The following is a 23,940-nucleotide window of genomic DNA, read 5'->3' on the forward strand; positions in this document are numbered from 1 at the left end:
GCGATGGCCCCCTTTCTTTCGAGATTGTGGGTGGGTGCCAGTCACCCCATATCGGCTGTCGCAGAGGAACTAATATCGCCTAATCCTCTATTTAATTGATAAAAAAAAAAAAAAAAAAAAAAAAAAAAAAAAAAAGAAAAGAAACTTTGGAGACCCCGGCATTGATCCAATTATTTGATATGTGAAATTACATGCTTGTACTGGGACTTGAGGAGTTGGGCGGAGATGATGAGGGACAAAAGAAGAAATTGCATGATTAATTTTCTAGCACTGGCATTGTTGTGCACTCGGGATGAAAGTGAAGTAAGGCCAGATATGATCGATGTGGCCAAAGAACTTGTACAAATTGAGAAATCTACCATACCTCCCAGCAACAACAATAGTTTGCAGTTTCAGTAATTGTGGAATATTAATGCCATCGATCAAGCTGTCATCTTCTTTGTACTTTAGGATCTTAATGAAACTTAGATACACTTCTATGTTGGTAGTGAATAATTTGGAAAATCTCTACTTTGTATGTTACATACATGCTTGGAATTTTAATAAAACAAAGTACATATGCTGCTTGAAGTTTTTTACCTTATAGGTATACTTTTCCTACCAACACTTTTATTGTTATCATAGATGTGGCAATTTTCATCAAACTCAAGGGGATACATATATGCATCCAATTAATCGAATAGTCTCCATCATGTTTCCCCTTACAGTTAAAAGCAAACGTAGCTTGTTAATTAACAAATGAACAACCTTACTTTGTGTACGTGGTACATAATCACACTCATTTTAAAGAAAATTTCAGACGACCGAAAAGAAATAGGATTTCACATCTTAAGTTGTTGTTATGTTCTGGATCCGAAGTGGCTTCAAAATTTATGATTGCAAGATAGTAACAGACTAACAGGTACTGTTTATATAACTCCAAAAAGAAATGTGATATGATATATGAAGTTAATCATCTTCTTTCACAGGTCAGTCGCTGTGACTCGTAACTGCATGCCATGCATTTTCTTTGTAATGAGCAGATTACTATTTAAGATATAAGATAGTTCAACACTTCAACCAAGTGCGGGTAAAGGGTGGGAGTGACTATGCATGAGTCTCTTAAATAGTCAAATGTCTCATCATCTAATTAGTTACACGGTTTGAGATACTGCCGTTTAATTATTTCAATTTCTTGGCGCTGATAGAGTTTAAATCCGAGCAAGCATGTTAATCAAATTAATGCATCATTGCTTTTAAGTATATGTTATGCCACATTTTCATCAAACCCAATTTTGACAGAGCCAGAAGTGATCGAATGGTTTGTAATTAGTGAAAGCAATCATGATGAATGGAGTTGTTGGACAAGGAATCTTCTATAACAGGAAACATGACTCTTAATTTTGTTATTCTGATCTTTCAATTTGTAAATAAAAAGAAAAATAATAGAGCTATGCAAATTATATAATCATGCCTTTGTGTTTTATTTGTATATTTGTGTCAGGCACTCGTTGCTTCCATGTTTGAAAAAAGAAGAGGAAGATGTTAATGGACATTTCTTGCATAATGGAAGCATCTTATTAGAGGATCTGATTGCCTCTTGTGATGAAAAATCTAATCCCATTAGCAATTACCCTGCTGATGAACTCATCAGGGCAACCAACAACTTCCATCGTTCTTGCCATATAGATGATGGGTTATTTAAGGGGTTTTCTAGACAACCGATTGATAATCATTAAGATGATGGGAAAGAAAACTTTTTATAGCAAGATGCATGATGAGGCTATTCACATTATAATATCAATACAGATGAGGGCTCACAAGAATGTTTTGAAACTGTTTGAGCCCAAAAGTATCTTTGGGCTGGGTCCAGGAAGGACAAGCATCATGGGCCGAATTAAGCGGCCCAAATCGAAGGTCTGGCCTTCAGTCCCGTGGAAAGCCAGTTGGACACTCCCGCGAAGGTCCAATAAGAGCCCATGATCAAGATACCGCGTTGAGGTAATCATGATATTCCTTGACCACGTGGGGATCGGAGGGTTTGGCAAACTTAGCTCGCGGTGGAATAAAGGACTAGGCGTGCGATGGGATCTAGTCACTTTTGTAGAGGAACAGGAATATAGCATCATGACCATATTAGTGCGCCATTAATAGGACGTGCTCGCGGAGATAGGTTTAAATACCCTATCCCAACAGCTCGCATCCAATGAGGAGTCAGCTTTACTCCTATTTTAAGTATATCCAGATCAATTAACAATTAACAGTGGGAGCTGCCAAGATGCCAAAGTTAATGCGTTTACAGGTCAGACGCACATGGTCCAGAATAGAATACTCTACACTTTTCTGAGGACTAGGAACTCACAGAGTAGCCTATATATGGAGGCTACGACGAAGAAGAGAAGGACGGCCAATCACTCAATTAATCTCTACAATTATCCAAGTCTCTCCGGAGCAACCAACTCTCTTCCTCTTACAGGTGACCACACTCCAGTCCCAGACTCCTCGGGAGCCGACTGTTAGTGCCACCTAACCCTCCGTCAACGTGCTTCAGTCCCAGTCTCCTCGGGAGCCGACTGTAGTACCGCGACCATAACGGTTACGAAACCAGCCAAGCAAGGGTAACGCCCTCGCAAACCATCCAAGCTAGAGTCACGCTTTAGCACGTTCTTCCTACTTCGATCCTGGTGATGTTTGCTCTGCTCGACCTGCAACGTTGAGTATCGATTGTTGAAGAAAAACTGAAGAAAAGTCCTCCACAGCGAGGCACAAAAGACCCCACGACGAGGTTGGTGCTCTCCTCGTCTACGATCGCTTGAAAGAAGTTAGGTCAAGGGACACCCCCGACGGTGCTGGCACGCCAGCGCAAGAAAAGAGACTGTCGACCAGACACGACAAAACTGGAGCCAAACAGAAACTATTGGGCTGCTGCTTAGACTGTCCTGTACCAGCCTTGGTGGCTGAATATGCACCAAACGTTCTCAACTCTAAAGGAGGTTACTCTAAAGGACGAGGTTATGGGGATAATGATGAGTCCCTCCTGTTTGAGCCCAAAAGTATTTTTGGCAAGATCCCTTTAGGGGGTGTAGCGTAGCGGGCCGATACCTGCGGCCCAAAATTAAGTCTGCTTGGGTTTGGGTTACAGCTTCACCCATTCCGAGATCCATAAGGAAAACGAGCCCTTATTGGAATCAAGTAGCGGAGATTGAATAGGAAACTTCAATCAATAATCCTTAAGGTATAAATGCCAGGTTTCAAGGACACAATAGACACAACTCTTCAATTAACTAATTGCACAGATTATCAAAGTCTCTCTAGAGCAACCTACCTTCAACCTAGTTGAAAACCAGCGAAGCAAGGGTATCGCCCTCGCAACCCAGCGAAGCTAAAGTCACGCTTTAGCAAAACCCGTGCTTTCTCCTACTTCCCGGTGATTGCTCTGCTTAGTCTACAATACTAAGTATCGACTCGGTGACGCAAGAGACCACAACACAAGCCCTTATCCGTAAGGCAAGAAGTCCTTTTCCGAAAGGCATAAGGAAGAACCTGGTGACAAGATTGGTGCTCTCCTCGTCCACAGCATTTGAGAAGAAGTCAGGTCAAGGGACTCCCCGACGACTGCACCCCACGGTGCTGGCACGCCCGCGCACACTCAAAAGAGACTGTTTGCAACCAGACTGGTTTTTGGAGCCAAACACCTCCCATGGAAAACGAGACTATGTATTGCAAAGCAGGTTGCAAATGCAATCACATATCTCCGTACAGCCTTCACCAGACCTATCATTCATAGAAACCTAAATCCCATATGTATTTTCTTGGACCATGACTTTGCCCCCAAATTATGTGACTTCTCACTTTCCATAACCATTCCTCCTGAGCAATCACATGTCGAAGATCGTATGGTTGGAGAAGTTGGGTACATTGACCATCTGTATGGTTGCATTACAGAAAAGACTGATGTTTATAGCTTTGGTGTCATTTTACTTGTTTTTTTACGGGACAATACGCTCTGCAAGGAAATCAAGCAAGAGAACTGGAGACCCTTGTGCAATATGTGAAATTACATGCTTCGATCTGTTGACCAGTTTCAGACGATTGGGATCCTAAAATACTTGAGGAGTTAGAAGGAGATGATGAGCATGCACTACAGTAGCAGTTGCATGATTTCCTAGCACTAGCATTGTTATGCGCTCAAGACGAAAGTGAAGTAAGGCTAGATATGATCCATGTGGCCAAGGAACTTGTACGAATTGAGAAGTCCAATCCTTGTTAGCTACTTTATCCGTTACATTTGTATTCAATAAAGACTTCTTGATTTAGCAAAAGCTTGTACTTGAAAGGCTTGCATGTGTTGGAAGATTTAATTTGTTTTTGAAACATCTCAATAATATTGGAAGTTCATGCCATCTAGCTCTCATTTTCTATCTTTGTAAAAATGTTAGCATTTATCAGTAAAAACTTATCCAACATAGAGAGAGAGAAGCGAGTGTATGTCCTGTCCGGCGGCGAGCTTTTTCGCCATCGTCGGACGGGCTTTTGTTGAGCCTGTTTGGGTCTAGAGTGAACCTCGCCTTCAGTCGACGTCAGTTCATTCAGATGGGGGGTTTGCGGTGGCGGGTGGTGAGGTGAGGAATGAGGAGATCAAGGCGGTTGTCAGATTTTGGCTTAATCCTTTATGGCCTGGTCGGCGGAGTGGGTTGGTTCTGCGAGTGTGGAGGCTGCTGGGTAGTGTCGTGGTGGCATGGCGTGGTTCGGATTGGCAGCTGTTGGATCTCATCTCGGTGGTGTTCTATCTGGGATAGTTGGTGACGCAATCCGGGTTGGGTTCATGGATCCGATCTGGGGAGGGTTCCGATCTGAGCAGGTTAGAGCGCGATCTGGTTATGATTTGTTGTGGTCGTGGTGGTGTGAACTGGCGTGGTTGTCAACTGGTGGTCCGTCGGCGGCGGGGGGTTTGTGCTAGGCTTGGTTGGCTGTTGGAGTCTCCTATGTTTCCTTGATAGAGGCTTGGGCTCTCTTTTTGGGCCCAGCCTGAGCTGATATTTTAATTTATGTTGGTAGTTTTATTTTTAATAATTGGTTAGTTTTATCTCGCCTTTGGCATGTAATAAGTCTCTGCTGGTATCTTGCAAGGCTAATCGGGCTATATGCATGTGCATGCACTCTAAGTGCCTTATCTGGCCTAGTGAGGCGACGCTCTATGATTAAGTGGTCGCAATCTCTTAGTGGCAGGATGAAACTCAGTGTCGTCGGATTATTTTTCCGGATGCAACATAGTAGGAAAGCTGTGATTTTGGTAATTATGTTTCGTTGTAATCGAGTTATCTTTCTGGTATGTCACCGCTATGTCAAAGCAAATAGAGCAGTCAGTCGGGCACTCTTTGCTAATTGATGCTTGTTTGAATACTTGTATTTTGTAGAGACTCCTGATATCATTTTAGGACGTACTCTAAATGCTTATTGTAATCAAATGTTTAGGTTTAATGTCCCCCTCCCTTGTGTTCAAAGTTTCATTAATCAAGGCTTGAGGGTTGCCGCACCAGCCATTTATTCAAAAAAAAAAAAAAATGTTAGCATTTTCGCATAGGTGGAGGGAACATCACAGCCTTATGTTGCCACCAATCCACTACAGAAAATGGTGGAAGGAACATTCTTTGCATCACTAGGAGGACGGATCACCGCGTCAATCCTTCAGCTTGAGCTATGAAACCAGAACACTTTGTTTATTCATTTTTCCCCGATAGAGAAAGAAAATTACAAACAGAACCCCCGAGTACAACACTCAGTTTGAAGGTATCCAACACAACCAATTAAGGAACAAAAGTTGCTGAATTCAAAACACAATGAACTGGGTTATCGTGACAAAATCTGTTTAATTCAGTGGCGGACCTAGGATCTAAAATCGAGTTTGAGAATCTTAACCAATAACGCAAAACATTTTTTAAAGTATTGCAAATGTGTAATGTTGCATTGTCTTGTTTGAGGATAGTTTAATTTTCTAGCCTATTCTCTTCCCAAGTATTGCAAATGTGTTCATTACCACTATTTTAAACTCCCTGAAATTTAGTGCTAATTATCATTTTGTTGTTAGTGAAAAACATATCATCTATTATTCAAAAAAAAAAAAAAATCATCATCAAGAAAAGAAAGGTAAAAAATTTCACAACTGTACATCTTTTTTATGTGAGAAAATTTTTCAAACAGTACCCGAACTAAGGCCCACTCTTAACTTCAGTATCCGACTATGCAAAACTATCACTTTGGAACCTCAAGTTTGAAGCCCGACCCAAGAATGGTACACACCGTCCATAATGGCGTTAAGTCTCGAGCCACGTGACAAACCATGAGGGGTAATTGGGTCACTCCATCTTAACCCAGACCTTTTTTATATATATATTTTTTCCCTCTCTCTCTCTCTCTATTTCTTATACATAGCAGCTTGATCTCTCTCCCCCTCACTGTTCATCTCTCCCTCTCAGACAATGCCGACGATGTTGCGTCGCGTTCTCACCGCTACTCTCAGATGCCCCAATATCCTCTCTCTTCAACACCCAATTCTCTCCTCCCGCCACGTAATCCCCGACCCCTTATTTTCGTTCACCCTCCCGTCACTCTATCATAGCCTCATATCCTCCTCCTCCTCCTCCCCTTCCACCCAAAACCCTCCGAACTCATTCAAAACCCGAACCCCACTGGAGAAGCAATTCGAAACATGGGTCCAGAAACTCAAACCCAGATTCGGTCCACCCGATGTCGACGAGGCCCTGAAAGCCCAATCGGATCCCGACCACTCCACCTACCTCACCATGATCAAAATCCTAATCAACGGTCGGCGGTACAGCCACGCTGAAACCCTACTTGAGGAGGTAGTCGCCGGAGCTTGTGAGATAACTGTCCCACTCTATAACTCCATTGTTCGACTCTGTTGTGGAAGAAAGATGCTCTTCTGCAAGTAATTCCATCATCACTAGTGGTGACCACTATCTCCTGTGCAGTCTCGATTGGGTTTGCTTCTGAAGCCACAGATTCAACTACGGTTGCATAGGTTCTCCAAATTGGGGTGCTTCTTTGGTTGATATTCTCATGTGGATTGTTGAAAGTTAAGGTTTTTTTGGTAGAAAAATTGGTTTGTGAGGGCAAACGCAAAGAATTTGGTTTTTAGGTTCTGAGAAATTGGCAATGGTTTGGTTTGAGAATTGGGGGAAAAATTATGGGGATAGAGATATGGATGTGGTAGCCATTCCCTTTTGCTCTCTCTCTCTCTCTCTCTGTGTAATGGAACGGTGTTGTTGGTGTAAAAAAAAATTGGTCTTATAATTTTTTTTTAATTAAGTTAAAAAAAAAGAGTTGGACTGAATTACCCCTCAAAATAGGCCACGTGATCAGCTAGTTAACACCGTCATGGACGGCGTGTACCATTCTTAGGTCGGGCTTCAAACTTGAGGTACCAAAGTGATAGTTTTGCATAGTCGGGTACTGAAGTTAAGAGTGTATCTTCGTTCAGGTACTGTTTGAAAATTTTTCTCTTATTATGTCATTGGCCGTCGTACGATTGTCGTTTACGAGCAACCCATCAAGCACTGAAGCACCCGCCGTTTCTGTCGGACCAAAATCACAGTCGAAAAGTAAAAGAAAACCAAATCCAGGGGAGTAGGGGACTCTTGAGATTTTGGGTGGGAAAATGCAGAGCCTAGCACCAATACGACCTCGTTTCGCGAGGTGCCTCCCAACCTTTCGAGCATTCTCTTCTTCTTCTTCAGATTACTCCAACCAGTCCCGCGGTGGCCTCCCTCGCTTCTTCTCCGAACGCCTCCCTTCTTCCAAGGCACTCCATCTCGCTCTCTCTCTCACTTTGTTACTTCGTCACTGTAAATTTTAGGTTACTGTTTCTTACTTCAATGATATTACAGGGAGGCCTAGTTCGTGTTCAAGATGATGAGTTCTGGCACATGACTAAAGTCTTGAGATTACGCGCCAATGATAGGTACCTTCTATCAAATTTGAATTGGATTGCGGTCAATTTTCAATCTTTATGATGATTCTGAAATTACAAGCTTCAATTTTGTATAAGGAAATCAGGATTCTTTATTTTCTGTGTTGTAATTGTGGATTTAGTGGTGGTGTGGATAAATGTGTGCAAGGGTAGAGCTGTTTAATGGGAAAGGAGGTTTGGTAGAAGGAGTAATACAAACGGTGGACCGGTCCGGGCTTGATTTCGTGGCGTTGGAAGATCCAAAGTTGGTTCTTCCACAGAGCACGCAGTGGCATGTGTTTGCAGCTTTTGGTTAGTTCTTTGTGCCGTTTTTCTGTAGAGTAGTTTAAGGCTTTTAGGGGTGTCTCATGTTTAAAATGCTGCAATGCTGCTCCTGTTTCTAGGTACTTTAAAGGGCGGTCGAGCTGATTGGCTTGTTGAGAAATGCACGGTATGTTTTGTAGTTGAAAGATTATGTTTTGGGGTAGTGCATCATCACTGCCATTGTTGCTAATAGTTTCGATTATGTTTTTGCTGTCTTAGGAGCTTGGGGCTAGTAGTGTAACTCCTCTGCTGACAGAACGTTCTCCTACTATCTCGGAAAATAGGCTGGATAGGTTGCAGAGAGTCAATATGGCAGCTGCTAAACAATGTAAAGATTGAACTCAGTGATATTCTCAAAATGCATTGAACGGCTTATGTTCTGTTGAAGTTGTTTCTTTCAGCTATTAAAATTGAAAGCTATTTGGAACTTAAACTTTTATCCTGTCTGGATTTATATATTTTCACTCATTAGCCATCTCATTTTGTTCCCATGGCTACTGTGACAGGTCAACGGCTCCATGAAATGGTATTGAATCCCCCAATGAAAATTGATCGTCTTTTGCCCCTTGTGAGTTCTTTCTTCCCATTTTGTTTTACTTTTAAATTGGACAACTATCTTAACTCCAGAAATTTTTGAATTTTGGGTTGTATTGAATCCCCCAATGAAAATTGATCGTCTTTTGCCCCTTGTGAGTTCTTTCTTCCCATTTTGTTTTACTTTTAAATTGGACAACTATCTTAACTCCAGAAATTTTTGAATTTTGGGTTGTTGTACAGTTTACCTAAATAACTCTACTAAAATTTGAATATTGGGCTGTTCTGCTGTATACCTCAAAAGCTAGCCGATTCTCATTCTTGTAATTAAAATTAATTTTTATGATTTTATGTGCTATTTTCTTGTACCAGAGGGTTGTAGTTCCATTTTAATAATCAGCTCTTTTATATTCTGTTTTGATTGATGACAGGTGTGTTGTTGATCACAACTCTTCTTATCTTTCCCTTGTTAATTACTTATATAATTTTATTTCTTAGGTTGCACAGTCCAAGCTATCTTTTTTGGCGGTTGCAGAAGCTACTCCTCTTGTTACTGCATTAACTTCGTCAAGAAGGGAGACCAGTGGGCTGATTGTGGTTGGACCAGAAGGCGGTAAGTATGCATCTTGTAGTTATTTTTCCATTCATCTACTTTTGTTCATGCCCAGGAACATAAATGCAAATTAGCAGCCAGAAGACGGTCACTCTACGAATTTGTTTGTGATTCTTGAGAGCTGCAAATCCTGCATTTGTATCCCTAAATTTGAGGACTTAGGGTTGGGGATTGATGTGAAATTGATTAGGCCTATTTCAGTTTGCTGGAAAAACTAAGTTAACAAATTGGTGTTTTTGGAAGGGTTTTCATTGATGAACCATACTTGAAAGAATAGAATCAGTTTAACATTTGGCAACTAGAGAAAGAGACTAGGTAACCATGCCTGTAACACATTTAATTTGTATTTTTAATCAAGATTTATTAACTGTCAAAACCGAAAAACAAAAGTACAAGAGCCAGAATACCTCGACTAATAGACTGCTACAAGTGTAAACAGTGCCTCAGGAACTGTAACTTGTTTCATCTTTGTGTTTATTTGTTCTTTGACAAACAAATAAACACACTTCCAAATTCTACTAGGTCCTTACGGCACAGGACACTATACTGTTCTTGTAAGAGGCTCACTCCTTGGCTTCTACAGAAGAGAATTCCTCTCTAACCAAGGATGGCACTATGGCTAGCACATAAGTTGGTCTTTGTGAATGGTGTCAGTTATTATTATCAATTTGGTATTTCCTCTTAAATATACTAATAAATCAATATATTGTACTATATTTGTGTAATGTGTTCCTCAGAAAGATAGTCAAGTAGTTGGTCATTGAATGAGTAAATCTGTGTCCTTCCCCATCTCTTTGGAACAAGTCGTCTTAAGGAGCTTAGTGTGTGTCCCAGGTTAGAGTAGTATTCCTTTGTTTGGTTAAGGAATGTAACTAAAGTTGGAAAATGTGCTTGTGGTCTAAATATACAATTTTGTGTGTTCGCTGCCAGTAGGTTTTGATGCTTATCATTCACAATATTGCTTGCCTGTCTCTTTTGCCTAATTAATATACCATATAAGATATACATTTGCATTGTTCAATTCTGAGATACATATGAAAGTTCATCGTTGCGGATTTATTTTGGTGTGTTCTTGCTTCAGACTTCACGGAGAAAGAGGTGTATGAATTGATAAAAGCTGGGTCAATCTCTGTTGGACTTGGCCCACATCGACTCCGGGTAGAAACTGCTACAGTGGCTCTTCTGGCAACTCTGATGTTATGGTCTGATTCTCAAGAAAAGTGTGGTTCCTAAACTCTCCCTCACGGGAAGTCTTTTTTTCTTTCTTTCAAGGACTGAACTACATCGAGTTTTGTTGTGCCGCTTACTTTAGGCCAAATGTAGATGATTGCTTGTTTCATAGTGTTTTCTTGTTGATCATTTGAAGGTTAATTTTAGCACGAGGATAGGAGCTCTCTACTGTAGAAACACCATGTTATTGAGTTCTGTCAACCAAAACTGCTTCTAATGCAATTTATGAGATATTGTGCATACTTTTTTGTTGGTAAAGATAATGATACATACTCTGTCTTTTCAAGAGAATTGCATTTTCAGTATTGATATTGATATTCTTCTTTGTTGCATCTATTGCGCTTAGGAAACTGAATCTTAGTAGAAGAGACTGGGTCAAATTGTGAGAATAGTTTCTAGTTTCTCTTGTTGAAAGGAGGATGTTGAGAATCATCAATATTTAACAGAAATGACATCGATCTAGTAGTATGTCTTCAATTTTTCACCTGGCTATACATTTTCTGTCTGCTGGGAACCTGATTGACATGGCTACCCTTTAGACCTAATGGAACTCTTGTATAACTGTATTATATTTTGAGTTCTTTTAGTTTTACCAACTTACCAACTAGTTGTTAAGTTCGGAAAGTGTAGATAGACACTTCACTCATAAAGCCTACAAAAACTTCTGTGTATTCATGGAATCATGGAGAATCTTACAGAATACATCAGATACAGTATAGCTAAAAACTTGACATGGAAATTCATGAGAACTGAGTGGAACAAATATTAGATTTTACATGTAAGCAGCCTTCCAATCATCCTTTACATCAACTCCTCCTCTCTCTCTTGCATGAATTCCCCACGTAATGAAATAAACATGAAGCTGAAGTGAGCAAGCATCTGACCTTGACCCTTATGTAGTGTAATTCCTTCCTCGAGAATCATGCTGCAAAAATCTAATGGGAATTATAGAGCATAATCTAACGAATTCGTTACTTTATACGTCGATATCTCTAACAATTTTGACCACTTTAACTATGTGTACGATACATGTAAGCCATGAAGTCAGGCATTTTGTCTTTCTGGTTGTCATTGTCATTCTGTTGATGAGAAATTAGGGTTCTCGCTTCTCCAAGTCAAAAATTTTGGCCAAGAGTCATTCAAAATGTCAAACTTCAGAAGCTACTTGAGACAACCAGTGGTTTGTTCAAATGAATTTGTAGTCCGCAAAGTCTAGCAGTTTTTGTTCTCTTCAGGAACAAATGCCGTGCAGGTTGATGCATCTGATTACAAGTCAAAGTATGGGTCTTTTCGCAGTTTCAATCGTTTTCTCGATTGCATTCATGAAAATTTCAGGCAACAAAGAAACTCGATCCCATGTTTTACTAGCTTCTTTGAAAATTAGTCACAACTAAATTTTGTTGAATGGTAAAAACCTCCAGCCGTGCAACATTTGCACCATCTATTCTGTTATGAGCGCTAGATGCTTGTGTTTGTAATTCTTTTGAATCGTTTAAGGTTGTAGTTAAGATATTGGATTGAACTCATAATCCCAATTTTTAGTGAGTCATTACCCTCTCAAGACTTGAGGAATGTTGGTAGTCTTAACATTCATCCACCAACATTCGCTCTTTTTTTTTTCATTAGTAGTGCAGTTTTAGAGTCAAAATTAATCATTTTCTAGCCTATCTTTTGTAAAATAATTTTTGCTGATTGATTGAGCAATTTATACGTGAATTAGTCTTGGCCGAAATAATACATTATTTCTGAAAGTGAATACTATCTAGTACTATCAGTTTGAAAGGTAAAGAAAAGTAGTGTTCACCACTTCACCTATACTTGGGTTAAGGAAAATATAAAAAAATAAAACAAACTTTGTCCATTATATATGTAGGCATGTGTACCTAGCTTAAATGGTAGCAATTTTAACAGTTACCATAAACGGTAAATTTAAGGAAGTGTGAATACTTTTTTACTTCGTAGTTAAAATATTTTTCTCCAACGACTTTGTGCGGCAGCCACTGACCAACTGTTGCAACGGAAAGCGTGCCACATTAAGTGCAGTCGCTGCGTCATTCGCAGCGCTACAAAGTCAGCGCATTGCAGACATTTCATAAACTAAAGTACTAAACTAGCCCTAGTTGCTTGACTAATAACGTAGCAGCCACTGTGTATCATCTTTTTGGCAACATTTTCATTTTCAACTTTTTTTGTACCCACTTTGGCATTTTGCTTACCTTCAAGAAATAATAATCGTGGCGTATATGTTGACAAATGCATCATCAAGAATTTTTTTTGTTTTTTTTTTCATCTAATCATTCTCAAGTAAGATCACTAAAAGATTGTTCTCAAAATCACTGAGTCAGAATTTTTTTTAAATGTACATTAAAACAATGAACAATTATCAGAAATAAGAAATGATATAATTGACGTAACAATTCCCTTGTTATGTTGCATTTTTGATCGATAAACAGTTGAGTAGACCAAATTAAATCAATATAATGTGATGCATGTATTGTATAAAATAATTAGTATGAATATATTTACTAATTAAATCATGGAAAAAAAAATGTTTTGAAATAGTTTTTAATTGACTAGACCATAAATTCATAACAATAAAGTATGACTTGTATAAAACCATATTACGCTGAATATGTATATGTCCAATAATATTATAACTGTTACATATCTCTCCTGCAGAAGTAACATTTAAATTTTTTGTTGACCATTACATGATTTCCTTTATCATCCAGAATTTACAAAATGAATTATTTGAACCTAACTTTTAAATGCCTTTCACACATTGTTGGCCTCAAAATTCCAAAATGGAGGACTCGTACGGTACACATCTGGTGGCAACCCAGTAATTATCTGCAACGACAATCCCATTTCTCAACCCTCACGTCACTAAATTCTTTATAAGCCCCGGAGTGAGAGCAGAGTACCCTCCATCTCTCTCTCTCTCTCTCTCTCTCTCTCGCTTCGAGTACAATCAATCTTAGATGACGAACCAGTTGGAGAGCTTGGTGGAGTCGATCAAGTCGAAGGTACGAGCTCTGAAGAAGAAATCGAAGAAACCCTACATAAAGATGGACAAGAGCTCCAGCGTCAAGGTCGAGATTCGGAGCAAAAAGGCTCGCAAGCTCATTGACAAGACCCTCAAGCTTGCTGATCGTCCCGGAAAGCGTTCTGTTTTTTGATATCTCCACACACCTTTTTTTTTTGGAGGAGAAATCTCCATACACATTTGACATTTCTATATCGATCTGTATCATATCATGTATACGCATATGTAGTTTTGTACCAATGGCAATGGCTCATAGTTAGCTTGCTTAATTAGCTAGGCTGATTTGACGACGACGATGGTGATTGTAGTGGGTCGTCTGTGTTTATCTTTTTCTTTGTTGGCTTCCGATCCTGTGTTTTCGATGTTTGAACCGTTTCGGATTGCTTGATGAATGAAGATTCTGTTTGATGACTGGGTTTACTGTTCGTCTCGTTCATGATTATCTCAACCGACTAAAAGGGCAATAAAAAAGAAGAGAGGCTATTTTCTCGCACCCATAGAGTGAGTAATAACGAAAAGGTCAACCCAATACTAGTTGAGGAAAATACAAATTCTTTAGTAAAGTTGGTTCAATTGGCCTTCACATAACAAGAATATTGTGTGATTTGTGTCTAATAAAGATGATCTCTGAGGATAGTCATACTCAAGCCTCTAATGCGGAGTGTTTCAGACTAGAGACTTGAGTATCAACTATATTGAATTAAACTAGCTGTTAGGTTTCACTTTATTTACGGATTAGAGACAAAATGAGTTTGGTAGAATCAAAAAAACAAAATGAGTCTAGCTCTTTTTTTGTTTTTGTTTCTACGAGTCTCTTATATTTTGTCTTACTTTTCTTTTTCTTCCACAGAAGAATGAGGAAACCAAGTAGAATACGACCTTGAGTTTGAATCTTTCCCTCAAATTTCTTGATTGCATTTATTTGATTTCTAATACACAAAATCTGAAATTCATCCAGTTATTTGGGACCAAAACTATATAGAATGTAAGCATAGTGCACCATGTGCCAGTTTTTACACATTTTGAATGTTTATGTTCAAACTGTTTTCGATCCAAACATTGTAGCATGTAAAATAGAAACCATATGTCATCGCGTGCAAAACGTTAAGCCCATTCCATCAGACATTATAATAATATCTGATATCATTAAAACCTCAAAGTAATTGACTTTTGTAGTAATTGTTATACGAAAACTTTCAAAGGACATGGTGTAAAAGAAAAAAGAAAAAAAAAACTAACTGATCAAACTGCTTAGTATAAACCCGAAATCAATCATAACTTGGTGCTACAGGATTTGCACTTAAACAATGCTTACTACTTTACTTTAGCAAATCTATGTTCACTAAACCCATAATGACATTTCTAATTAGCATGTGAAAATTCAAATAATATTAGGGAGTCAGATTCAGAGGGATTATACATTCTGAGAAAGAGAGCAGATACAGATGCTACCTTTCCCAGTACTAATTTAGTTTCTCATTTGAAAATGAGAAAAGAGGAGCCCTTTTCATACTACAAGTCAATGGTTTTGAAAGGTAATGACTTCAATATGGGATCCCAATCATCCCATGCTCCACGTGCTTCATTAATTTATAGCAATATTGATTCCATGACTTTTCATCAATTATTTGCATGTCAAATATTCAAAATCATAGAGATTCTCAAAAAAAGAAAAAAATTCAAAATCATAGAGATCTTCAAAACTTTCATTAGATGATGGATTTCTGTGGTTATTCTTTTTATTAGATAAAACTCATGATCATGTCTTAAGCTCGGGTGAAACAAAATGATCTGAGTATGTTCAGAAGGGACACTGCTATAGTTACCAATTTTCTTTTCTCTAAAATTTACTTCTTCTTTTTTTTTTAATAAAATTTGCTTTGACTACTATATTTTTTCCAACCGAACATGTGACACGTCCTTGTTAAGAAAATTTCAACTAAACTAGTCTGCAATCACATGCTCTGCATGTGTAAGAAAAATTTTAATTGTAAAAAAAAAAAAAGTTATCTGCAAAAGAAAATAGATTGAATGGGTAGTTATTGCAGAGAGAAAATAGTGGGAGAGAAAAGTGGAGGTTGTGGGATAATTTTTTTTCAATTTTCTTAATAAAATCTATTTTATAATTGTCCTATTTACCCTTGTGATTTAATTTATTGTCAAAGTTTTTTAATCTATCAGGGTTAAATCTGTCAAAATTTTCAATTTTGGCTAACAAAGCCTCTTCTCTTAATAATAGTATAGATAATTGCAAGTCACATTGCTTCTTGAATAACTCTGTTCTTGATCTTCAAGTCTACTTGTTTCGGAGTTCAATGCAAACCGCGTTGTGTTCCATAAATATATAGTTGAGGTTAATCGACACCCTTCTTTTTTGGGGTGGCTGGGTTAACATAAATATTAACGGTGCTTGGAAGAATATTCAGGCCGTTGTGGTTATGAAGCTGTTTTTTATGATTATAGATAGAGGACAACTCCTTGGTGTGTTTGCTTCTAATCTTAATATTCCTAGCTAGTTCAGTAGCGGCGGAGGTAATGGCTGTTATTAACGCTATTGAGCTAGTTTGGGTAATGCATTGGAAGCATATATGGCTAGATTTTGACTCTTCGCTAGTTCTAAAAAAGAAAATATATGTGCTTGATTTTGTGCCTTGACAGCTTCGCATTGAGTGGGGCAATTGCTTATACTACATTTGAAATTAATCAAGTTGTAGATGCATTGGCGAAGTATGATTTGACTTCTAGTGAACCGATTTGGTGGGACTTAGCTCCTTTTTTCATCCGTAAACATTTTCATAGTGACCATTTGGGTATGTCAAAGTTTCGTTTTCAATAATTTGGTTTCTCAATTCTTATCTTGTTTCGATTTTTTGTTTGGCAGCTTTTGATTCTTTGGTTCCCCCTCTTATTGTAATTTTCTTTTTTACTTCAAAGAATTTCAGAGGTAGTGGCTTTTTACCTCTCTTAGCCTTTTGACTTTAGCCAAAAAAAAAAATCATCTAAATGTCAAAACATGTCTCAAAAAATTAAACATGCATTATAAAGATTGGTACCAAAAAGTACAACTCCAAGCCTCATATTCATCTCTGCACGCAAGTGTTGTTAGCTGTTGATGATCGCAAGTGTTGTTAGCTGTTGCTATCATCAACGAATTTCGGATCCAAGCCTTGACGATCGCCTAAACCGGAGCAACTCTTTCACTAGTTTTGAAGAGCAATTGACAGAAGGCTCAAGGCTTAATGGTCATTCTCTCAAGAACAGGTGAACTTAGAAGTAGAAATTTGATGATATCTAATTCAGCTTTTACACCAAAGATCTTGGTTATTTTCACAACTCGCAGTCGAGTAAATGTGAAATTGTGATTGTCATCTAAACACGACTTCACTTCTCCAAAGACAGCTCCGTTAATCGTTTGGCAGGCCTACAGAAGGTCCCTAACATCAATTCATGAAGTACCATAAAATTTGATATGTAGACTGACTTCATGAATTAGTATACTAGTTTGTGACTACTTCACGTTTGTATCAAATTAGTTTACCTCTATATTTAACAAAGTGTATTTGATGTGTTGGTAGCAAAAAAATTTTCTAAATGAAATTTGTGTAAAGTGTTTTACAATATTGTACCAATTTGTTTATAATTATAACCATTGCAGTAGCTGTTGAATCACAATGCTGGTTCTTGTGGTTGGAGAAACCATATCTTATTTTTGAATAAACCAACACTAAGATAATTGCCAAACAACAATTTAAAAACTTGGGGAGGTGATGATTTAGTTGCAGTGGGCAGCAAAGGATTACTGGGGGCAACGTTTCTTTCTCGCCATTTGGACTTGAAGGAACATCAAAATCCATTAAGGGTCCTCAACTCTTCAATTAGAGAAGTTAAATCCGAGAAAGATGAACCACCTTCTTCAACAGCCCTGCTTGCCATCTCTCCAAGCGCTTTAACTCTGTTTCTCATTTCCTCTGCGTCATCACCGTCCATGATTCTTGTCACAGCCTTCTCTATGGCCTCCCTTTTCACACTGGCCTCACTCTTCAAACTTGCATCCACAAATGAAACCCATTTTTCAGCACCAACACCAACCCCAACACGAAGTATCTGCGTCACCAACTTCTCAGTGTAAAACTGATCAGCAAACACCGGCCAGGTGATCATCGGTATCCCAGCAGAGACTCCTTCAAGGATTGAGTTCCACCCACAATGAGAGAGAAAAACTCCAACTGCCTTATGCTCAAGAATCAGCACTTGGGGAGCCCAATCTCTTATAATCAGTCCCTTACCTTGCATTCTCTTCTCAAATCCTTCAGGCAACCACTCTTCTATCTCTTTCTTTTGTTTCTTCACAACCCAGATGAAGTCATGTCTAGAAGCCTCAAGGCCTGCTGCAATTTCTAGGAGCTGACAATCAGCAAAGTTGATCATGCTTCCGAAACATACATATACAACCGAATTGGGTTTCTTAGAATCAAGCCATTTCAAGCACTGGTGTTGCTCAACAGCGGCCATATCTTCTGCTGCCTTGTCAAATAGGGAAACCGGGCCAATATGCCATGTCTTCCTCCCATACACCTTCCTGTAATGATCAGCATAATCTGGTTCAAGTTCGTAGAAGCTGTTAATAATGACCCCATAGCTCCTTTTCTCACACTCTAAGGCCGCTTTCCAGAACCTGCTAAGTTCTGCTTCATCATCTAGCTTTAAAAAATCCGCGATTTGGTTTCCTGTCATCTTGATCACATCTGGGAGACCAGGAATAACAATAGATTTTGTTTCAGATAACAATTTCTTGTGAGGTTGATGTATCATCACACTCAATGTAGCACACAAAGGGAACAATCCGGTTGCATGAAAATATAGCCTTGGAATTCCAAACTTGGTAGCAACATCTGTAGCCCAAGGAAAGAAAAAATCAGCAACAAGGCAATGAGGTCGATGTTGGTCCAAAATCTGATCGAGCTGTGGTTCAAGCAAACGGGTGGCTGTGAAGAATTTTCCTTCCATCTCTGGTGTTGTGATCAAATCAGCCCTCTCGCATTCCTCAGGCAATCCAACTTCAGCAGATGGGAACTTGATGTGAACAAGTTCAATTTTCTGATCAAATGCCAAAGTAATTTTGCTTCTTTGGGTTGCTTTGGTAATGAATGGTGCATTGAGCGGAGTGGTTATTATGGTCGATTTCACACCACGAGAAGAAAATAATTTTGCTATATGTGTGAGGGGTATAATGTGGCCTTGAGCCATGTATGGAAAGAACAAGATATTAAGCTGCTCACAAGATTTAGTTTCCATGGAGTGGTAGACACAGCAGAGAGTTGAAGATGATGACACTGGTGTTGAACAAGAAAATGATAAATGGCTGTAGGCTAAAGGCTTAACTACAGCCCCAATATATATTAACAAGCATTTTGATCTCTAATCTCATGCACCCACAGTCTTGACTTGGGGTTCAATAGCTTAAATTAATGTATGTGTTGGCTTTCTGTTTCCAATGGGTCGATGAAAATGAACATGCATGTGAACTGGTCTCCCCCTGGGAGCGGGATGGGTCACCATCTCAGCAAAAAACATATTTTCAGCTTTCCACCGACAAAATTGACGCTGGTATCTTTTTGACCCAGGTCATGGCTATTATTACCTGGCTGCCACTGTGTGTTATACAATGAAGAGCTAGCTACCACTACAATAGATCATATGTGCTATTTAAAGGAGCTGTACGTCTCATGTACAATTGAAATGTGTGGTGTCTGGAGCTGACATGACAACAAAACTGGTTTCTTGCACGAGTTGTCTCCTTTTGTGGGGAAGAATTCCAGATAGTTCTTTTGAGTAAGGATTGCTTAGATGCATCCTCATTGCTGATGCTACTGAGGTGATTATCTTGCTGTGAGATTATAGTTTTATAAAAAGAACGAGGATTCAAACTTAGAGAGGTGAGACTTCAAAAAGGGAGAGAACTATACCATCTACATTAAACAGTTAGCTAACTGGTCATGCTATATAGAATCATTTACTATAATGTAGTACTTCTCATACTTACGTACTAGACCGATTAAAGACAATCATGTAAGTACAGGCCTAACAACAATAAGAGCTGGATGTGGAATTTCACAAACACAAGCAAACCAAATCAAAGCCAGATAGACTGAACAGACTCTCAAATAGAAGAGAATGGTTCTAAGGATGTGCACATCGCAAAGGATCTAAATGACTATTATAATCTCTTAGAAAGTTTTAGGCCTAACAAACATGTTGGTGCGAAAAAGTTTGGTAGAAGATCTCATCATCTGCTTTCTTGACTGGAATGAGAGTGAAAAATTTTGCAGTCGAGAAGTTGTCTACACATCCTCAAAATTTGGATCGGTGTTGGCAAGTCAGTGGGGGGGGGGGGGGGGGGGGAGTTCCAATAAAAAATACTCTGGTTCTTAAGTCAGTGAGGGTTTAATTTGTCGTGAGTGTAGATGATATTGACTACTTCCTCCGAATGTTAACCTTACCAAATATTTATAAGTGAGCTTGAGCAGATATCTCGATTAGTGCGCAGAGTGGCGTGCAAAGTCCGCAAGGCATGCGTTAGTGGATCCATCAACCCACTCTTAGGACAGCATTGGAGAGTACTTCCCGCTTGCTAAGGATTAGGCTAAGGTGACTAATTCACTAACAGGTTCCGCATTATCCAAATCTACCTCGAGGAGATTTGACCTTCTCAGGGTTCCCCAAATAGATTGGGCTGCATCACTTTTGGCCTGTTTCCTGACTAGAACATGATTTCACCACACCCATATCTGCCTCGTGGGGTTTCCACCTGGAGGAATCTCCCAAATTGGTCCGGGCTGCTTCCAGGCACGGAACCAGGAATGAAATTTGAGGTGTGCTAAATTTACCTTATGCTGGTAAGAAAAATTATTCTCAAAAATTTGGCAGAGTTTACTTTGTTTTGATGGAATATCTCAATTGCATTACACTTGTCAAAATATGATCCACAAGATGCATTCTCATCAGAGTACTCAAGCCAAGGATATTTTTCAAACCACTTCCCATTAAATCTGCGATCTTGATCTCCACAAAGATGCGTTGGATACTCTTCTAATTTTGGTTGATAAGGACCATAAAGTATATATTTTCTTCGAACTTCATCACGCTCATTAATAGGATATGACGAGATTGCAGGGCGTTTTCCCGGATCACGTTCAATGTGATTAACATCAATTTCATGAGACTCAACTCGTACAGAACAAGAAGGTTCTTCCACAACCGAACTTGGAATATCACCCATAACAACATCATTTTTCAGAAAATATGAATTTACTTTATTTTGAAATTTTCGTGGCTTAGGATTTTGAGGTTGATCTGTCATTAAAAACAAAACTTAGAAAAAAGAAAACATGAAAACAACCAATCTTAAGTCAAACTCAAATATACAAGGACCACACCCGGGCACCCCACCAGGCCACCACATCCCTCCCCACCACAAGGGAAAACAAATTTAACTTACTCAAAAGCTAAAAAACACCTAATCAAAAGCATAATCAACTCAACTCTCAAACAATCAACACAATAAAGAAATTGCCACTATCATGAGCAATTGGGTATTAATAATACAAATTCAATATATTTTTCTACAAATCAATAGATTTGATTGCTTACATCAAGAAATCTAGAAATACCCAAATTCTAACCTAAATTACATTATAATTTCGTCAAAAAATTTCATCATAGAAGGGAAGTTAAAGTGTAATACCTGAGATGAGACTTATGAGAGCAGATTATTGAGGAGAGGAGATAAGAGTGACTTGGTAGAGAGAGGTGAGAGTCTGAGGCTGAGCTTGAGAAACGCCGAACAGAGAAAGGGAGAAAACTCAGAAAAGGAGGTGAGGACGAGAGGACAGAGAGGATAGAGAAAGGGAGAAAGTTGTCTGCTATACATTAATTATATAGGAAGACTTTTTTTTTTTAAAGGGTGCTATGACTTACAGACTTAGCATACATATATTAATTTTTTTGTCCCCAAAATCTTGGGGTGTGCTGCAGCATACCTTAGCACACCCCTGTGTCCGTGCCTGGCTGCTTCTCCTTCAGCTCATTTCTTTAATTAGGAACCCATTATTTTCCATTTCTTGATTAGGAAGTTAGGAACCTATTCCAAAATTTTACGCCTCCACAATGCCCTATCTTTCCTTTCCGCATGAATTTAAGAGCGTAGGAAGGAAAAATTTCTTGCACTCGTTGTCAACCCTCACCAATCTTATTCCTGTTTCCCCCAATTGCTGTGTTAGAATTTACATTGCTTGCCTTCACGTGATTCAATTCGCATCCACGTACATAATTCTCATGACAAGGTCTTCAGCACCAATTACTTTAAACAATCAGTCTCTTGTAAAGCTAATCAAACATCATTTTCATAATTCTCATGTATACGTATATGTAGTTACTAGTTACGTACCAATGGAAATGGCTCATAGTTAGCTTGCTTAATTAACTAGGCTGCAGATTTGACGACGACGATGGTGATTGTAATGGGTCGTCTGTGTTTTTGTTTTTCTTTGTTGGCTTCCGATCCTGTGTTTTCGATGTTTGAACCGTTTCGGATTGCTTGATGAATGATGATTCTGTTCGATGACTGTTGACTGTTCGTCTCGTTCATGATTGATTAACTATGATGCAATCTCAACCGACTAAAAGGGAAATAAAAAAGAGAAGAGCCTAGCTAGTTCCTCGCACCCATAGAGTAATAACGAAAAGGTCAACCCAATACTTCTTTGGTTCAATTCGCATTCAAGTATAGTAAAGATTATCTCCAATGATACTCTCTAATGCAGAGCATTTGGATTAGAGACTTGAGTATGAACTGTTTCTGATGGTCTGGAATTAAATTAACTATGTTAGATTTCATTTTGTTCACGGATTAGAGAATTGAGTTTGAGTTTGATTTTTTTTTTTTTGTGTTTTTTTTTTTATCAAATAAGAACTTCATTAATAATGAACTGCTTACAACGAGTTTTAGATAACATCTAATGGCCACTAGACTTCACACTAGAACTCTATAATGACTGACTCCAAACTTGCACTACAACTATATGGCAAAGACAACAAGCGCAGGAACAGTGAATCCTTGATATCTCACATCTCATCCAGCCAATAAGAACTCTGAAACTAGACAACTCACTTGTGTCAACACTAACTCACCAACCAGAGTCCTCCTGACCAGCTTTTGATCGACCAAGCCAACACTCGTTGTGACCTAAACCCGACCAAAAGGATTGTCGGACATTCAAACCTGGGACTAAAGAAAACCCAACACCATCACCACCCTATTGTCAACACCGTCAATCCACAACTGCTCCAAATCGCCATCCCCTCCGACCCAAAACCAGACAGGAACGACCCTCTAGAAGGCCAATAATGCTCAATGAGGTTTGGTTTCCACAATGTAAAATTAGATCCTGAGTTCGAATATTCCCCTCAATTTTTTTTTTTGAATGATTGCATTTATTTGGTTTTTTATACACAAAATCTGAAATTGATCCAGTTATTTGGGACCAAAACTTTCTTGAATGTAAGCATTGTGCACCATGTGCCAGTTCCTCCACATTAATGTTTATTTCAAACGTACTGTTTTGGGGATCCAAACATTGTAGCACGTAAAATAGAAACCATATGTCATCGCGTGCAAAACGTTAAGCACATTCCATCAGACATTATAATAATATCTGATATATTATGAAAACCTCAAAGTAATGACTTCTGTAGTAATTGATTTATGAAAACCATCAAAGAACACGGTGTAAAAGAAAAAAACGCTAACTGATCAAACTGCTTAGTTTAAAAACATATATAAGTTGGCCCTACAGGATTTGCACTTAAACAATGTTTGCTACTTCACTATGGCAAATCTATGTTCACTGAACCATGTTCAAATAATATTAGGGTCTAGGGAGTCAGATTCAGAGGGATTATACGTTCAGAAAAAGTTCAAATAATATTAGCATGTGAAAATTCTATGTTCACTGACATTTCTATGTTCACTGACATATCAAATTAGCATGTGGAAGTTCAAATAATATTAGGGAGTCAGAGAGGGATTATACAGAGAAAGAGAGCAGCATAAGATGCTACCTTTCCCAGTACTGATTTAGTTTCTCATTAGAAAATGAGAAAAAGAGGAGCCCTTTCGTACCACAGACTCAATGGTCTTGATCGAAAGGTAATGACTTAAATCTGGGATCCCACACTTCACATGCT

At 38.7% G+C, this 23,940-nt stretch overlaps 3 protein-coding genes across 4 annotated transcripts; 2 read left to right on the forward strand and 1 right to left on the reverse strand.

The window, feature by feature from the left end:
* The first annotated feature begins 7,535 nt into the window (after positions 1-7,535).
* On the forward strand, positions 7,536-10,908 carry LOC133739246 (uncharacterized). Of its 2 annotated transcripts, none has more exons than XM_062166991.1 (8): positions 7,536-7,801; positions 7,887-7,960; positions 8,118-8,260; positions 8,353-8,399; positions 8,492-8,600; positions 8,779-8,840; positions 9,305-9,419; positions 10,501-10,908. In XM_062166991.1, the coding sequence occupies exons 1-8, from the start codon at positions 7,658-7,660 to the stop codon at positions 10,650-10,652; spliced, it is 846 nt and encodes a 281-aa protein (XP_062022975.1). In that variant the 5' UTR covers positions 7,536-7,657; the 3' UTR covers positions 10,653-10,908. The 2 variants fall into 2 exon arrangements, with proteins under 2 accessions (XP_062022975.1, XP_062022976.1); XM_062166992.1 differs by having other exon boundaries at positions 7,736-7,801; positions 8,123-8,260.
* A 2,677-nt stretch (positions 10,909-13,585) lies between these two features.
* On the forward strand, positions 13,586-14,109 carry LOC133740737 (uncharacterized). The gene has a single exon (XM_062168679.1). It carries the CDS (start codon positions 13,631-13,633, stop codon positions 13,826-13,828), a length of 198 nt encoding a protein of 65 aa, XP_062024663.1. The 5' UTR covers positions 13,586-13,630; the 3' UTR covers positions 13,829-14,109.
* A 3,273-nt stretch (positions 14,110-17,382) lies between these two features.
* Positions 17,383-19,161, reverse strand: LOC133739933 (UDP-glucose flavonoid 3-O-glucosyltransferase 7-like). Its single transcript, XM_062167759.1, has one exon. The coding sequence runs from the start codon at positions 18,988-18,990 to the stop codon at positions 17,539-17,541; it is 1,452 nt and encodes a 483-aa protein (XP_062023743.1). The 5' UTR covers positions 18,991-19,161; the 3' UTR covers positions 17,383-17,538.
* Between the last annotated feature and the right edge of the window lie 4,779 nt (positions 19,162-23,940).

This window comes from Rosa rugosa, chromosome 3 (assembly GCF_958449725.1).
Source record: "Rosa rugosa chromosome 3, drRosRugo1.1, whole genome shotgun sequence".
NCBI classification, from domain to species: domain Eukaryota; kingdom Viridiplantae; phylum Streptophyta; class Magnoliopsida; order Rosales; family Rosaceae; genus Rosa; species Rosa rugosa.